This window comes from Streptopelia decaocto (assembly GCF_964273445.1).
Source record: "Streptopelia decaocto genome assembly, chromosome: 6".
Taxonomy (NCBI): Eukaryota; Metazoa; Chordata; class Aves; order Columbiformes; family Columbidae; genus Streptopelia; species Streptopelia decaocto.
Genome location: NC_138660.1, coordinates 60,908,302 through 60,927,301, shown reverse-complemented (window position 1 = coordinate 60,927,301; position 19,000 = coordinate 60,908,302). Strand labels below are relative to the sequence as shown.

The 19,000-nt window shown below is 40.5% G+C and overlaps 1 protein-coding gene across 1 annotated transcript in view; it reads left to right on the top strand.

Annotated features, from left to right (window-relative positions):
• NCKAP5 (NCK associated protein 5) overlaps positions 1–19,000 on the top strand; it is a gene marked incomplete at its 5' end in the record, with an annotated part of 361,561 nt that overhangs the window by 86,189 nt on the left and 256,372 nt on the right. The window contains one exon of the mRNA XM_082054889.1: positions 18,032–18,109. Within this exon, the coding sequence (XP_081911015.1) occupies positions 18,032–18,109 (78 nt within the window). The remainder of the gene's footprint in view (positions 1–18,031; positions 18,110–19,000) is intronic.

Sequence of the window (19,000 nt, the reverse complement as noted above, 5' to 3'; positions counted from 1 at the left end):
TGGGATCATATGGTAGTAAAAATTAAGAACACTTTTATTACATGAAATGAAGCCCGATACTGAGGCTGCCGATCCTTCCCTAGAAGTGATTCTAGATCCACATCCCTAGATCCTAGGACAGGGATCAAAACTTGCTTCCATCATTAGTGTAAGGTTATTTTTTTCATAAATTTAGTCATTCTTGTGCTCTTTCCCTTTCAAGTATTTATATGCATTTTGTTCACTTCTATGGAAAAAAAAGCCCCAATATCTAAGTAGCAATGGACTCACAAGAAACAAACTTTGTGTATTAAAAGCTACTGACTCTTTGCATGCATTTATACATCCTTTCATGTCTGTTTGTATACATATATATATGAATACACACATTTGGAGAGTTTGCTTGTTTTATTGCTCTTGGTCAACTGCAAATGTAAATTGCCAGTTGCTTTATTTCTCATTTTGATTATAAGACTTTTTCTGTTTGATAAAAGGAGATTGCAGAGGGAAACAGCATCTGACAGTGTGCAAATAAAATACCTGTCCCTTTGTCAGACAGGTTTACAGCCCCATAAAAACACACAAAAGGAGTGAAAACAACTGCACAAATGCAGGGCAGACGTAAATCTTGTTTGACTACAGCTGAAAAGTATAATCTGACTCCTGGAACAAGGCGGGGGGAGGAGGCAGGTAATGTTTGGAGGTGTCCTGCGCAGGAACCAAGAGCACATCATTCACTTTTACATTCCATCGATTAGACACAGTTACGGGAAAGGCACGCGGGGCTGGCAGCTTTCCCTGCGCTTCACAGGCGCCGAAGGTGACGTCCTGGGGGATCCCAGCTGGGGTTCTGAAGTGCCTGAGCACTTCCACTGGCATACAGAGGCATGTTTATATTTTTAAGCTCTAAAGCTCTCCACAAACAGGCCCAAGATTTAGCGAGGACACAATAATTGCTTTCCTTTCAACAGCAGGTGATGTGTTTCCCACAGAGAAAAATATAATCCTGCTGCTTTTAGTCATAACAGGAGCAACAGGAGAAAAATAGATGAGGAGGTGGGAAATGTCACCAGTTGTGACTTGGAAAAGCCATTTGCAGGCACGAGCGAGCCTCTAAGTACACCAAATTAAAACATTAATTGACAAGTTATATTGTCCATGAGCTGCAAGCCCCCAGATGATATTATTTAATCTTTAACTGAAACTTTCCAGGTTCAGAGAATGATGTGAACTCTTTAGTGTTCCTTTTCCTCACTGATTTTGCGTTGGGGGACCCAACTCGACTGAGCAGGGAGAGCGTCTGTGCCCGGGCGGCGTGGGGACAGGCAGCTCCACGGGCCGCTCCGCAGAGAGGATGAGCATGGAAAGTGCTTTGATGCTGCTCTTCACTTTTAGCAATGCAGACACATGCCATTCCATCATTTTAATAAATATAAATAATATTTTACCTCTCTTACTGAACATCTGATATCGATACCTGACTGCGTCCCTTTCTCTGTCATTGTTCACGTAGACTCTGAACCTGGAGTTCATTTCAAAACTCAGTTCTTTGTGCAAACTTGGTTAAACTGAGGTTCTCCTCCAACTTTGGGGTGGCCAAGGCAGGAACTATCTATCTGGGAGCTAATACATGCTGATGAAAATAATAATGTAAATTGGTGGTATACATGGTGAAACCTAGCCTAATATTGTACTCCTGTGTCACTGGAATTGCAGCGCTATCCATTGGAAAACAGCCTGTTTTTTCAAACTTTCCCAAAGCTTTGACAGGATGCAAAAAATACTAATTAGTGTTCCCATATAGATTATAAGCTGGTAGATACTTCTGGAGTTTGCAGTCATGTTCAAGAATTTCCTCTTGGTGGATATTAGTATGTGTCTCGTATCTTTGGTGTACATAACCATTTACAGATAAAGCAGTTACAACATAGCAATGCTATAAATTAAAATTAGATGAGGAGGAAATTCTCAGGTCTCCCAGGAGAACAGTACATCTCTGCATTATTCCAACTCCAAGCTACAGTTGGAGTTTGATGTACTGTATCTGTTAAGAGTTGAATGCTGCTGTCTTAAAAACAAAAGTTTTCCCCATGTAGCACTAATTATAGCTAAATCATAATTATTGATTTGTGGAAAGCAGAAAACTCTGCTTTGATTAATAACTTAGTATTAGATTTGGAAGAAGCAGCTCTAATCAGGAGCATTTTAGGAGACAATCTAAATGTCTCTTTCATCAAAATTTAAAAGACAATCCAGTATAGCTGGAGGTCTATCAAAGGATACACCTTAGCACAGGCAGTACAATCTGTCCAAGCAGCAAAAAATTGCTGCTTGAGACATTGCTAAAGCTGACCATGCAACTCTCTTTTGGAAAGGGCCTCTCCAGTTTTCAAGACTGTAAGACTAAGTCGCTGGATCCTAACTAAATACACACTGTTTTAATGTGCTTGGTTTTTGTAGATATGTGTGTGAGTATGTATAATACCCATACATACTTGGGATGTCTCTGATGCCCGGTTAGGGAGATGGATGTGATCAGACTAAATGGAAGGACTGAGGACATCTTGCTTTCAACCATTGTCTTGCCAGAATGACTCAGGGAACAGAACTTCTTCAGCGACTCAGTTTCCCCGGCATGGAGATCAGTCCAATAATCTCTGTGAAATGCTTCACTCTTTTGGCATCGCAGGAGAAGCTGCAGAGCTTTGCAGTCTCAAATGCCAGACTCATTTGCCTTGTCTTAATCCTTCCCTTTCCCCGTATTTACTTTGTGGCTAGACAGATACTCTCATATTCAGCATGTCCTTCTGGCCCCAGGCATCTGATGCATGAATGCAAAGTAATATAAGGCAGAATTCAGCTATCCGCATAAATGATTGTGTCTTTCAAATATGTACAGAGGAGGGTTTTTTACCTTATGCAGTATGAATGCGAGTATCAAAGGAAAGGAATTTATATGCTGGGCTTCCTTGCCCTCCCCTCTCGGAGAAAAGCAAAGCTGCTGGAAGGAATGGAGAGACAGATTTGAAAATTTACCAGAAGTCTAGAGGGATTTCAGAAATCTCTAGGCGAGCAGAATGAGCACATTCTCATGAAAATCTCATTAGGTGCCTATCTGCATCTGTAGATGTTTAAATTCTCTGTCTAACTCTGTGCTGGTTTGATTCCTTTGTGATTTGTGCTTCTCCCTTCAACAATAGGCGTGACACAGGCAAGAGTGGCTGGACTGATAGACCCAGGCCGCACCGAGCTCTGAGATACGCTTGTTCAAGCGGCATTGCAGGGCTGGGTGTAATCTGAAATCCTGTCCTGAGCACCCTCATCAGGACACACTACAGCAGGAGAACTCATCAGGGTGCCAAGTGCAGGGCCTTTTCTGCAGGGGGCTGGTTCAGCCACATCCCAGGTGCACACAGCAGACACGCTCCTTTAAGGGCCTATTCCTTCACTGCTACTGCAAAAACCTTTTGGACAAACGCTTTTCCTTTACAAGACTCAGAATCATAAAGGGTGCTTGGACAAAAGGGAGGTGAGACAAGAGAAATCATAGAATCATTTTGGTTGGAAGAGACCCTCAGGATCATCGAGTCAGATCATAACCTAACTCTAGCATTAAACCACATCCATAAGAATCTCATCTATGCATCTTTTAAGCACCTGCAGGGATGGCGACTGAGCCACTTCCCTGGGCAGCCTGTTCCAATGCCTGACGACCTTTTCCAGGAAAAAAAATTCCTAATGTCCAATCTGAATCTCCTTTGGCACAACATGAGGCTGATTCCTCTCATCCCATCTCTTTTGAGTGCTTCCCTACAAGTCCCCCACCATGAAACTTTGAGGCATCTTCCTGCTCAGAGCATTTGCTCTGCTTTCGGAGCGCCCACCATCCCCACATCCAAATAGTGCTCCTGCTCCAGTTCGCAACAAAATTTCCATTGGGTCCCATACAACCAGAGGACAGTACTGTTGTGCGGTGAGGATCTTTGATGTCCAAACAGAAACAGCTGGAAAGAAGAGGAGGCAGGTTATTATTCAGTGCAAGGGCTTTTTCTTTGAGAGTGGGATTGCTGAAGTACGCATGATATACATTCGTATAGAAGTAATTTGAAATCTTTGTACTGGCTAGGTTGCTTTTGTTCTTAAAGCTTTTGTAGATGATTTATGAAAAGTGTTATTTCTATTACTCAGGCATATGAAAAGAAGCAAATTATCTTATTACATTATGTGGACAGTCAAAAGAAGAGTTAAATGGGCCATATGACTTTCTCTTAAAACATTAATTTTCTTGTGTTGTCTTTAATTTCCTTGATAATGAAATGTTCACAATAGCCACTGGGTATTACTGTATGAAAGATAAATTAGATCGTTCCCATTAGATGTAAATCCTCTCCTGGACTTGTCATCAGAATATGATTACTGTGAATTTCTCTATACATGTGAAATGCCAATCCCCGAAAACATTTCCTGTTGGAAAACAAGAGATTTTAAGATGCTTTTCATTTAAATACTGTCAAGTTGATGGCTATGGAAATGCTTTTTAAATGAATGATTAAGGACTGTATCTAAAGTTTGAAAATTGCTTTTCCTCCCCTGAATAAGTTTAATTCTGCAATATCAATGAGACTTGCAGATGCTCAGCACTTTTCACAGTGCGGCCACAGGAGATTACATGAGTATGGCTGAATGGGTATAATGGTTCAGTTTTATGACTACCTTGATATCCGTAACACCTTAAGCCCATACCTACGTGGTAGGCATCTCTTTCTGGGAGAAGTGAGGTCTGAGAAGTTGCTGCCGTCTCCACAGACTTCCCATGGGAGCTGGAGAGACCTCAAGACCTGTCCCACCACCCTGGTATGTGCTGCCTCCCAGGGCCCTGAGATCGGGCAGAGCTTCAGGACTAATCAACCTTCTCCATAATAATACGTATGAACCGCACATTAGCGAGATGATCAAGATTTGAAAGGGAACACCTTATTCTTTAACACTTTCTGGGCTGTCATCTTTCTTAACTTTTAAAGTTTCTCAAAGTTGCATTGTTTTTTTCTCCTGTGATTTAGTATAAGCTGAATATTTCTAATCTAGAGTATGCATGTAAACATCTTAAGGCTCATGGAGATTAATCTAAATCATCAGCCCTTGCAAGGATCATATGGTAAATTGTCTGTGATTCATGCATGGAGCACCTACGCAGTTCAGATGCAGTATTTACACCCTTCTGTTGTATATAAATTATTGCCATTAGTTTGGAATAGTCAGAAACATGAGATGCTTAACAAATGCTAGATGACAGCAAGATACCAGTATGTCTCAGAGTGTTTATGTCAAATCATTGATATGACACTTTTTAAAAACCAATGTTTAAAAATCTCTTTGTACAATTTCTCTAAAAATGACCCGTTAACAATCGAGAGGAAAAGCTGATTACTTTGTGCATCTCTTGTCTGTCTTCATTTTGGACTGAAATGCCCTCAGTTAATTCCATCAAGGTCGGCACCATTCCAGTTGAAGCTGACCTGTGACACCCTTATACGTGGGAAATGCAACGTCACCTTTGTGTGAAAAACAATGCTTTTGGGTGCAGGATTGATATGTATTTCATTCAAATTTGCCCTCTTGATCTAAGACCAATGAGAACCAAGGCTTCTGCAGAAAATGGTGTATATGCCTCTGCTTCCCAAAAGAGAAGCTCAGTGTCGAAGCATCACAAAGCCGGCAGTAGCGCAGCAGGGATGGGGACGTGACTCAGCACTTGTTGCCATAGGTTTTCCAGCTGATGATGGTAAAGACCTTCAAAATGTAATTCAGTTAAATATTGTAAAGAACTTTTCCAGTAAGCTGCAGTTAATGACAAGAATTAGATTAACAGAAATATAAAGGTTTGTGCTGATGGTCTCATTGTTAATTCACTTCAAGTTCCTTGTGGATTGAAAGATTCATGTTTAAGAAACATGGACAGCTAAGTATTTCACTTGGTATTTCACACATAAAATGAAAGGCATTTTTAAAGTTACATTTTTGAATGTTAACTGGAATATATCTCATAAAACAAAAAGCTATAATGTAATTTGAATTCTCACTATATATCCTGTGTAGCAACCAACAATGAATATTTATCTAACAAGTATTTTCAAGCCTTTCATGCTACAGTTTATCTTTGTTTCAGTCTTATTTGAATAAACAGAATGTTTTGCAATAACTGTAACTAATATCTCTAGGTACATAACGTTTGAGATGGATCTGCAATTCAGTGCAGCAATATTCAACTGGAGAAATATTATTGGCGTTAAGCAGGAGCTAAATTACAGCTTTGATTTCACTGGCACCGCATTGTACCTGTGAATTCTAAAATGCTGAATAAATTAAAGGTTCACTTTAATTTTCATGGAAAGGAAATAGATTCTCTTTCAATTGAGTAGTGTCATTATGTTTAGCATCTAATGTACATGGCATACTGAAGTTACAAGAGTTCCCAAGGCAAAACATTAATAATGCATCAGGCGTCTTACAAAAGCACAAGATAATAGTGATTGCACAAGATAATAATGATTATTAATACAATTGTTATATGTGGGAATTGAAGGGGCAGTTCTTTGCTTTGCTTGGAACATTAGCAAGGATGAAAAACTACCAATTTCCACTTTATGAAAACCTTTGCACTATGCTCAGTTACTCCTACATATGTAACTCAACAATTTGCATCTGTGTTCAGGCAAGTGCAACATCTCCCTGCTGCACCTCAGACTCCAGGGCTGTACAAGTGTCCCCCAGACCCCAGCTCTGGGACCACAGTACTGCTCTGTTCTGTCCTTTTGCATCCCATTCAGTCCACACATGCTCAGCTCTTGCCAATGCACCCGACTGCTACTGTATGTCTGTAAGTGTTCAGAGCTTTGGTGGGGACAGCAGGGCCGGAGTTGCAGCCCAGCAAGAAATTGTGCTTTCAGTGCTTCTGTGCTTTCTGTTCAACCTGGAATTCACTGCACGTTAGTGGGTATGACTAAAGGCACTGCTTGGGCTTAAGTATTTAGCAGGCCTGTACAACATAAATGCTACTTGTATGCTGTTTGCTGACACAACTGTTCCAGTTCTTATTTTCTTTCTGGGACTTTCTGAACTTTCTGCTTATAGCTTACCAGTAAAGTGAAACATTTTCCTTCACTAAATCCACTTTTACTAAATCCCTGATATACTTAAAGTTTATCTCCAACCAGCATCACATGATGCCGTCTAGTCCATACACCACTTAGGAAATGCCAAACTTCTTAGGATTAATCCCCTGACCCCAGAAAGTCAGGTTACACAGCGCTGTGCTGGGACTGCAAGCAGTGACAGTGGATGCCTGTCAGAGATCTGCAGTGATTTATTTTTTTTTATCATTTGTGCAAATAAATACAAGCAGGGCCAATCCTGTTGCATTTATGAACATTCATATTTTCTTGAATATCTCATGGAAATTAGGGGGAATTCTACTTGAAGAAAGAGCATGATTTAGGCAACACTTTACAACTGATTAATGCCTTAGACTCCCTTGTGTCCTACAATTTATCAATACCCTAAGTTGAACCAGCTGCAAGCCCTGGTAATGACAGCTGGCAATAAATGTGCTTCAGGTAGAGCCTGAGCTGACAGCGCTCCCTGCAAGTACGGTTGCTGCTTTGTTTATCATAAAACTATCAAAATGCAAAGGCATATTTGTGTGTTAGCTTCTGATTAATTTCTTTTTTCGCTATACAAACACAGAGTGAAAAAATAAACCAGTGAACAGGGGATGCTTAGGAGCATATTTATTTGCATATTCTGTCGTCTTTTGGTGTGTGTATGTTTATGGATCGTATAGGTGAGATGGATGGATGTAAGTCAGAGGAGTTCCACTGAATTCAGTGTGGCAGGATGAGGCACAGTGCTAGAAGCAACTTCTGAGATTTCCTGAGCATTGCTGCATTTTTAGTGCTGCAATGAATTTCTCCTGACTAGAGATATGGGTGTGCGGGCCATTGCAAGCAGAGTTGTCAACGCAGAGATTAATTTTCAAAAAGTGCTATAACAAGTTCCCTCCTGTGTTTGAAAAAGTTTGTGGCCAGAGCAGAGTGTGCTGGCAGGATGGCAAACACAAGGGATGGCAGGAGAAAGTGAGAGAGACCTGTCTGGAAAGGAGGTCCCAGCCTCTGGGGCTGCACGTCCCCTTCTCTCCGTTCATCTCCGATTTCTCTGTTTTCCACTCATACAAACCCTAAAGTGCTGAGAATTTGTGTTTTGCTAAACCCTGGGTTACTTTGCTACTTCAATCAGGAGATGGAAGCTGGAAAATCTCAGAACTTTTGCTTGCCTTGTTTTGCCCACTGGTGCTTGGAAACATTTTGCTGTCACTGGTGTGATATCCCTATAATTTTGCATTAGATTCTTATGTTTATATATTTTAGTATTTTTTACTATGGAGTGTTAGTAAGAGAATGAATACAATGAACGAACTGACAAGTGTCTACTTTTTTTTATTTAGTTTTTTTGGAAGTGGATATAAAACCATATGAAGACAGACTTGATTTTTGTGTGTATACCTTGTTCCTTGTCAGAAGTTGCCAGAATATATTTGAGGACAAGTGATAATGAAGCAGTGAAAGAAAATGGTAGAAAGCTTAAGGTCCCAAGGTATTTGCTGTTAGGATGGATGATAATGTTATTCCAAATGAGTTAACAAGTCTGATAAATACCGAGAATGAAGTACCTTTATCTCTGAATCCCAAACGTCTGTAATAGCCTTAGAATTAGATTTCCCCAGCTCTGAAGTAGATCCCATGAATGTTTTTCTATCCTTATTATAACTCCTTGTCTTCTTTAGTCAGTGTGAGTCACATGGAAGTGCCATATGTCTACACAAGTCAAATGCCTCCAACCAGCAGTTCTTCTCGGTGTTGTGACTGATTTATATTCACAAAAAACATTCAAGAAATGATTCAAATTGTAATTACCTGGTAATGTCAGAAATTGATTAATTAAATGCTCCAGTGTTTACTCTGCATCTTTATGGCTGCTAACATTTCTGCGCATTTTCTTACAGCATCAGTGTCTTTGCTGGGTGAAGTTTATTAATGTAAATTGGATTTGACATAAACAAAGCTACAGCTAATTATTTCATGTAAATATGCACAATGTGCAGCAGCAAACTCATAAAATCTGCGCTTCTTCTTGCACTCATTTTTTTTTTTTTGACCAAGAGTGTCTGGTTTAGCTATATAGTATATTCCTACTGCTCTAAGTACCACTGATGCATTTTCATTTGTGGAATTTCTGACATATGAACAATTCTGTCACTCTGACACCCCCTTAACTTACACATAGTCATCAGTAACTTTGGACAGCTGGGCACTGCCACATGTACCACTACGCTAAGCTTCACTTTGTGGTTTTGTTTTGTATTTCACTATACGGAGAGGTTTTGTACTGCCTGAGGACGAGAACTTTCCATGTACTCAGGTGACTGGGAGAGCAGCCCCAAACACACCCAGGAGACACCGTCAGGGCACTGTGGTGCAACCTGCCCATCCATATCCATTCCTTTTCCTGGAAGAAATGCAGGTTTTTCCCATTTCCCACTGAAATCCTTGGCTGCTGCAATGGCCTTGTTGATTTTTTTGGTAGTTTAGAAGCTCAAAGAGCTCTCGGTGCTTTTCCGTTCTCTGGGACTAGCACGGGTGAGTGCAGCCCATCGTCTGCACCATCATCTGCTCGGGATCAGGCCCTCCCCAGCCTGCTTGAGCTTCATTTGCAGGAGCTACACCTGGAGAGATGGGTGTCCATGGACACTCAGCCTCTGTGCAGACCAATTGCCAAAAGGATCTCCTGGTTTGCCCCAAATACAAACCAAGGGCATCCAGCTGCCGATGCTGTAGAACACACTTCTATATGATCTTGGGTTTTGTTCCTGCAGTAAGAGCGTGCACCTCTGATGTGGTGTTCAGTGAAGCTGTGAACTGCTGTTAAAAGCTCTGTGACACAGAGGATGTCTGATAAATTCACACTTTCCTGGGAAGATATAATCCTTTTCTATTTCAAGATAATTCTAGTAAATTCCCATTAATGCTTTGTATTTGCTTTTACTGATTTATACTTCCATCAGGGAAGGAAAATCAGCTAAAACCAGCATGGATTTGCCTGGTGGACAAAACGTCCAGTTTCCTTTATTTATACAGCCAAACAGAATAATTTGCACAGTAGAAATGACAAAACTTCCAAAGCCTGTTATTTGCATAGACTTCTAGGCCTAAGGAATGCTAAATTTTTGGAGTAAAAGTATTAGTAAAACCAAAATGTGTCAAGTTCTAGACATGCTCACTGTACTTACTCACTCCTGCTGTCCTTCCTTCTGGTTTTAGTTATCTCTTCCTCCTATGTTTCATCCATCTTCTTGGTTTCTGACTTTACTCCCCACTACCTTACTTTATATTCTATCTTATTTTGAAAAATACTTGAGTCTGTCAAATAAGCACATCTTTTTTTAATGGATCCCAGTTTGACATTGCCTGTCCAAGTGCCTAATTTATGTAAAATATTATTTTCATCTATCTGTTTGATCTTAGGAACTTATCCTAGCACTCACCTACTTTATCTTGTGCTCTGTTTCATTGCCCCGAAAAAGGACAGCTCTCACACTGTTTTATAAATTGACACTTGTCTTTTAACCTAGCTATTGCTTAAACTATTAACTGCTTTGAAAGTCAGGGGTCAGAGTATTAAACTGAAATGAGATCCAGTACAGTGGCTTTACGACTGCCAGACATTTTCTAGGGCCATGGAAAACATGGGCATCTGCTGGAGCTTCTCCGTTATTTTTGCCTTGATCCTAACGGCTTGGGTTAGACATACAGCCATGCAGACACACAGACATGCAGGCGACATGGCAAGGATTAGTCTGCTTAGTCATCTGGTTTTGGGGAGGAATCAGAACACTGAGAAGTCATGCACCTTGGAAATGAAGCTGTGTGTTCTTGCTAGAAGACAGCCAGCATTCCTTACAAGGAAAGGTCTTACAATAGTGTATTATGAATTTTGCAGCATCCTATGAGATTATAGCACTTCACTTGTGTCAAAAAGGTGGAATTCAGCAGATGCAGCCCAGCTGAAAACTGCTCTGCTATTTTTCTGCCCGAATCTGACATCAGGCTTCTCTTTGGAAAGCTGAAACACATTATATTTGTTTTTTAAGTTTCACTCCTTAGCATCATGGAGTAGGAGCTGGGAAGCTCTGGGATTCTTTTTTTCATTCCCAGTACCAAGATACTTCATTGATTTACTCTTATTCACCTCAATTAGGTCAACTTTTTAGCTTTTTCTCTTCGAGAAGTAAAATCCAGCATCATCGCTGTCCTCCTACGTGCTGTGACTTTGCCTTCATGTCAAGGCCCATGTAGGTTGTTCAACTGACATGTAAAACCAGCGTAGCCCTTAAAGGGTGAGCAACTCAAGCCAGCCAAGCATCTGAAAATCTGAATGGTGGCAGTGGTTTTCACCCAATCTGTTCTTCACTTTCCAGCTATGGTCCTTTAAGCCAGGGAAGAGCTTCACGGAACACTGGTCTCTACATCGCTGCTGCATGTGCCTTCCCATGAGATTTCCTTGTAGAAAATGTCTTAATGGAAACCAGAAGGTTTTATAAGCTGGTGGAAGATAGCGGAAAGCTACAGCATTTCTGTGGCGCTGTGTGGGAAGAACGTGAACATCAGGTGTCACTGAGTAGCACTGTACCCACGTCGTTATCCCGGAGCTTGTACTTCTCCGGGGACAACCTGGCAAAAATTCAAATGCAGAGGAGCAACGGATGCCAGCTGTGAGTCCGGATACCGTTCCTCTGCGAACTCTCTCCGCATCCCTGTGTTCACAGTGCACCGGGCGCAGAATCTGTCCGTTAGCTGATGAGCTTTTGCTATTTCAGGCTTTATTAAACTCTGCTGTCCTCTGTGGATAGTGCCATTTCACAGGGTGCAAAGCAGAAGCTGAGCAGCCGCAGCAGGAGCAAAACACAGCTGATTTTTTATGAAAACAACTGGCTTCAGATGAGTCGGTAAATCAGCGTTAATCACTGCAGCTGAGATGTAATATGAACTGTTCACTGAGGCTTGAGTGATTCTGAACAATTAAGAAATTTGCTCAACATTTATTAAAATAATCATTACTGTTTTTACCATAATGGTGTAATTCCACAGTATGTGCATGAGGGCTCTCGCCAGCCTTCTGCTCCATTGCAGATGCTCTAAATGTACACTTCTATGCCAGTTGTTAGTAAAACTGACAATTCAAATAACATGTTGAAATTAGGTAGGGATAGAATCAATCAGCAATAATTGCAGTTTTAAAAGATCTTCTATTCTTAAGCCACCTGGTTTAGCTTTTATTGCTATTTAGCACCAAAGGTGAGCAGTCCAGCCAGGTGTGGTATTGAAGGGAGTGACAAAAACATGTAATGCAAAGAGGTTTTGTCTTTTTTCATACCCGATTTATTTTTAGTGTGCAGCTGAGTAATGTGTAACAGACAACTCGCTCCAATCCTCAATTACAATGCTTTCAGACATGTGAAAAACATAGACCAGACAAGAATACATATATATATATATATATATATATGTCCTCTTGGACTGCTGGAAAAAAGCCTATTTTCTATCAAAGGTTTATGCAGCAGGATGATAACGAAAATAAATATTTTACAAAAGTTCAAATATCCTCTGAAGGCAGTCTGCCTGGATCTAAAGCTTTACTCCAGGGCACTCTTCCAAGTTCCTTCAAAGATGACTTGTGTCTCCGCACTTGGTGTCACAGCTTAGATCTCCCCTTCACAGGTCAATCCCATCCACTCATTGCTTTGCAAACATCATTTCCTAATTGCAACAGTCTGCTGTTTGGCTGCAGACAGCTTTGTTGTTGTTTGATTTCTTAATAACCTTTCCCTGTGAAAATATGACTTTCTGCATTGTAGCGGCTGATTGTGGGCTCTCTGTGTAGTTCTCTGTCTCCAGAGCTGGACGGCTCCAGATACTCGCAGGAACTTGTCTGCAAGTTTATCAGGTTGCACATTCAATGTTTTTCTCTGCTCCCCAAGGACAAACATCCTCCTCTGTGAAGCACCAGAGCCTGAGGCCACGCTGATGTTTCCCTGTCTGGTTTCAAATACAAATCCTAGCGGAGCTGGTGGTGCAGTGGACGGCATTAGGGTTTCTGCTCAGCGTCCAGCCCAACCGAACCAGGAACAGTCTTAGATGTGCCAGGGGAGGAAAGGGATGTTTTGGGCTCTGCAGGGCTAAGTATGACTGTCGTGGTTTAACCCAAGCTATAATACCATATAACCATGACAGTCACTCGCTCACTCACTCCCCTCCCATCCCTGAATAAGGGAGAGCATCAAAAGGGAAGGGAGAAACGTATGTATTGAGATAAACACAGTTTAATAAAATAACAAAATAACACTAATATATTGCTACTACTAATAACATATAAAAATGGAAATAGAATATAAAAGATACTCAAAGCAATTCCTCATGAACTCTGTTCACACCGAGCAGCCAGTCCCAGGAAGCAGCACCTGGTCCACAACTGCTGATCCAGGAGAGACAAAAGAGAAAGATGCAGAAAGGCCCAGAGGCCTCTGCAAAACGGCAGGATGGCAAAAGGCTGAACTAAAGAAAGTCCCGAACAGAACTCTCCTGAACAGGTCTCTGTGCCCACTCCAAGCCGCTCCAAGACTAGCCAGAAGATCCTGACTCTCCTTAAATATGAAGCATGACACTAATGGCACAGAATACTCCTATTGATCAGTCTGGATGTCAGTCAGCTCTGCCCCATCCATGCCCCCTTCCCAGCTGCCTCACACCTGTGGGCAGAGAACCCAGAACGTCCTTGGCTCTCAGAACAGAGCAATTAAAAACGTTAACCCTGTCCAGGGGTGTTATCTTCTTGTTCGCAAACTAAATCCAAACAATGACCATGCTAGCTCCGAAAAAGAAAGCTTTCTAACTGCATGAAGAAAATTAACTCATTTTCAGTCAAACCAGCACAAGGACTTTTACCTCCCAGCCCTGCTTCACAGCTGGGCTGCAGGAACGCGAGTGCCGGCCCAGACTCTGCCCCAAATTCCCGATTTTCTGCCCAACTCAGGCATCTCAGCTTCACACCCAGGTGGTGCTTTGGGAGCTTGTTGGAACAGGGGAGGCAGGATCAGGCAGAGGGGCTGCCGTGTCCCCATGTACCCGGTTGAGGAGTGCGGGTTTGGGAGTCCGAGGTGTGCGGGGCCGGCTCCGGGGGCCGGGGCAGCCCAGCTGCGGGGAGGCCAGTCCCAGCGCCGCCTCCCAGGGACTGCTGCCCGGTACAGGCTCATGCTTAACTTCTAGCACATGAGTAGCCCTATTGAATTAAGTACATAATCAAGTGATTTGCTGGATCAACGACTGTATCCTTAATCCTTTTCACATATTGCTAAGCTCATTAAACTGTCTTTGATACCAAGCTGTGCAAGTTCCTTAAGAGAGGCAGAGACTATGTGCTATTTCTTTAGCTTAAATTTATCACCTCCAGCTTCCAGCAAGGGATTCCTGTGTTATAGGCCGAAGGTTGCCCAAAGGGTTTGCTTTGTAACAATGGATGGGAAAATGTTCTGTGTGCTGTATAATTTTTGATACGCTGCCCAGCACAACAACATGGATGTGCCAGAACAAATACCCACGTAACCAACCAAAATACTGAGCAGTGGATCCTGGGCCTTAGCAGAGCCACTTCATTTCCTTTCTCTTCCCTGTTTTTTCCTGACAGTCATCCAGCTAACAAAGAAAAGAAAAAAAAAGCAGAATAATTAAGCATTGCAAATCTAGATACTTAGTTCTGTCAAAAAACATACTTGGGTACATTTGTAGGCTTGGTGCTTCAGCTCAAAGGAGCGACAATTTTGGTAAAGCAATTCTCTAGTGCTCTCTAAATTAGATGAGCTGGTATGTGACATTTACATACCAACTCCTCCTGGATGCCAGAATCTGTGCAGCTGTTAGAAAGATTTTCTACTGCATTTCGACATATTACAGAAGGTCTTTTCCTTAAAACATATGCCATCACAGGAGGATAGATAGAGGAGTGAAATCCTCCTGGCTGGAAGCTCACTCATGGAGAAAGGGACGGGTTTCACTCATTATGGAAAGGATTTTAAAAACATCACTTTTTTAAAAAATCACGGACTTCTTGGTAATCCTGCAGGTTGGGAGGAACTGCTGGAGGTCAGAGGGGGCTCAAAGTGGGGCCAGCACAGCTCAGGCTGCTGAAGTCTTGTTCGATTGTGAATAACAGCATGGATGGGGATTCCAGGGTTGCTATATAATATCATCACTTTATAAAAATACACTAACATACAGAGCTCCAACAAAGCTACAGAATATTTGTATTACTGCTCTCGACGTGATCTATTGGGTACTGAAAAATGTCAGTACTTTACTAAACTGTATATAGTTTAGTTTCTCAGATTTTATGCTTTCATTGAATGTGCTACATTATTCTAAATTACAGAGTTGCTCTAAGTTTCAAATAACTATTTACTATTTGGTTCACATTGACAAAACGATAATACTGGGTTCTGACCCAGGGTTTGCAGAATTTGGCTTATTGGGGTAACTGATAACAGAACAGAGCAGAAAGCTGGGCTTAGGAACAGAGCCCTTGTGTGAAGCAGATGGCTTGCTTGGGACACGGCTGGCACGTGAATGTGCCACAACAGCACAGGAGAAAGGAGGTGCTTCTAATCACAGTATTTCTATCAAATCATGGTTGTTTTTTTACATTGCTTTTGCACAAGGACAGATTACATACTCCTGAGTTGAAGGTCTTCCAAGAGAAATTGAATAATATTTCTGATTTGCCGCAGGAAAAACTTAACATTAAGGCAGCAGTCATGCAGGATAAACACATTGCTTTCTTTTTCCCCATTGTCTTTATTTCTAGACAATATTTTTGTGAAAATTGCTTCAGAATGAGTTTTTTAAATTATCATTCCACTATGTGGAATAAAACTGCTGATCCTATCCTTGCCTTTAGGGCAAAGTGCACTGATGAATAAATCAGGAATATTGTTTAATATTACATTAAAAAGATAGAAACGTATTAATACTAATTTATACCAGGTTCGATGTAGTAAAAAATATTAAGTGAAAAAAGGCAGCTTGTTTTAAAGAACTTGGTACTGCAATTGATCCTCATATGTTTGTACTGTATAATTTTTCTAAACTTCAATGTATGTGCATTACAGGATGACTTGTATTGGCTTAGAAGAAGCTTGCTGCTTAATTGACATTGTGTAATCCAAGTAAAATTCAACTCAATTGAGTAACAGGGAGAATAACAGCTGACGCTGAAACCAGCATCTAATCCAAGCAGCATGGGTACAAAACCTATATTAATGCTACTGAAGTTCATGGTGTTTCTCAGGATTTACATTATTTGATGGTTTCTGAAAGTAACATCTACAAAATAAATCTATCTACAGCAGTTAAATTAAAATTTAAGCCTGAGGCAACCACAGAGTTTAATGGGAAGTTTCCCAGTACCCAGAGGTTTTCATGTCACACAGTGTGACCAGGATACGGCTGAGGCTCCTGGGGAGCAGTGTCTGACCCTCCTGTCCCCTCCCTGCCAGGGACCATTGCTCTGTGTCGCCATAGCCTATGAGGAACCCATCTCTCGGTCAGAACAATACGATAATTACTGTGGGCAGAAACACAGAATCACTTAGAACAATTCCAGTCCTGAAAAACAAAAATGTTTGTTTGTATATAAATTATGATCATTAAACTCAGCTAACATTTATCTTCACCTTGAGAAGACACGATGATGCACTGTCCCTGTGGTAGCTATCTCCTATTCCTGGTCATGAACACAAATGGCTCAGAAGAACCAACTACTTTGCAACAAAAATCCGCATTTGTACACAAAATAAATAATTATAGTAAAGAGGCAACTCCTAATACAAACAAGAACCCCACAAAGTGACTTTGTGAGGAGTCCAAAGCTGGAACAGTGGGGCTATAAAAACAGAGCTTTTGTCTCCAAAAGGAAGATGGATTCATTTCCATAGAGTACTCTAATACATGTTATTTCCTGAAGTATGAGGTTTGAAATGTATTTTTGCTTTGGTGAGATATTTCAAGAGAGTTATATCATTACTCATAGGCTTTCAGAATAATAGTAATGTGGCCGTGCTGGTACCACTGTCATAGAAATATATCATATGATATCACATGTTATTCTGTGGGTTCGTTCTGAAATATTTTATATAAATAACACTGGAGTTGCCTTTCTTCTGGAAATGAAGTGCTATATTTCTATTATGGATATATTTCTCTGTTGAGAATAAACATCATCTCTTTGCACGGAGTTTAAAGAATAGACTTCAATAAGAAAAAAATCCAAATTGTTCATCTGATCATGATAATTTATCAGCAATTCTGTCTAGACACAAATATAGTAGCTTTCATATAGCTCATATTGCAAGTTATAACATCTACAAATATTGAACTGGAAAATGATATAGGAGCTGAGTTATAGTTTCATTTTCAAATAGGGTACATGCTATAATATTTTTCATACCATCCATGAAAGAATATTTGAGTCAGATACTCAGTTCACTTTGATTTATACCTAAGGTAAGCAAAATGTGCACCAAAACAGTGACTACACTCTTGAGAAGTTATTTTTCAGTCTGGACCCAGGGAAGATAAGTCTGGGCTTAGAATATGGATATGTATTTATATAATATGCACTCTAATTTATTTGTGCAGCTTGCATATCCTCACCGCCTTTTCCCCTCAAATAATCTCTGAAAAGTGTATTGGGCTACTGCCCTGTTCACTTGGTGTGAATCCACATTTGGCTTTAATCATTTTTTACGTCATTCTAATTTCTATGTATATGGGATAACCTTGGGTGCAAAATGAAAGTGGACTCCACAAACTGATTCTCACTGTCTTTTGTTCAAAATTTTAGAAACGCTTTGAACATTGAAAAACTAACCTTTTAATCATTTTTCATTTAGGAATATATGGACTCAAACAAATACATAGAGCATTTAGTGACTCAGCTGGAAGAACAACGCTGGAACTTATGGAGGCAAGTACTATCCACATACATATGTATTTATGTTTCTATTTTGGAAAAAATACTGCACTCCATAGTTCTAATTCTTCAGTTCAAATTAATGATTGGGTATTCAGTTTCTCCACTTCTTAATTCTTTGTGGACTAGCAAATCTTACCAAAGTGAAATAAGTAGGGCATTATACACAAGTTGAATCTTGCCCTTGCTCATCAGGGTGTTACACACACACAGGTTTCCTCATGTTCAAGTTTCTGAGCAGCTACCTCTACTTCAGATTCTTTTAATTGGACTGAATTTACGAAATTGTCTTATATTCTTGCGTACAAGTGTTTTCACTGAATGGCACACAAACTGTAGCCAAAAAATCCCCCCAGCATAGCAGCATGAGAAATTGAGAGTTTTGCAACTGAAATAAACACAATTTTAAAATTTTGAAGTACCTTTGACAGTGCATCCATGCATCCCTCTGGTCTAGTACATGCCCTCTACATGTTGTACTTCAGTGGTATTGCTGCTGTGTTGCTGCCGTGCCTTCGTTAAGTATCTTTGTTTGCATCTTTCAAAAATTTCTCAAGCATCATTTGTAACAGTGACGTGACAGCAAAAACGTCTGAATCTATAGATTCTTTATTGTATTTCAGCAGCTGTTGTTTCAGGTCTGTTCTGATAGGAAATGGTAAAGGTAGCCAAGAAATTAGCGATTCTTCAGAAGCCTCAGAAGTCTCACGTACTTAATGAGTTAATTATCTCTTGATCATTTTAAAATTAATTCTTCTAGACTTTTAATTTGTGTAAAATTGTTATTATCACAGCTGGTCTGAAAAACCCGGCTTGTACTTTATCTTTTCTTAAGTATTTAGTATCTATTTCTTAACTACTTACTATTTCATATTTTTATAGTTAGCAC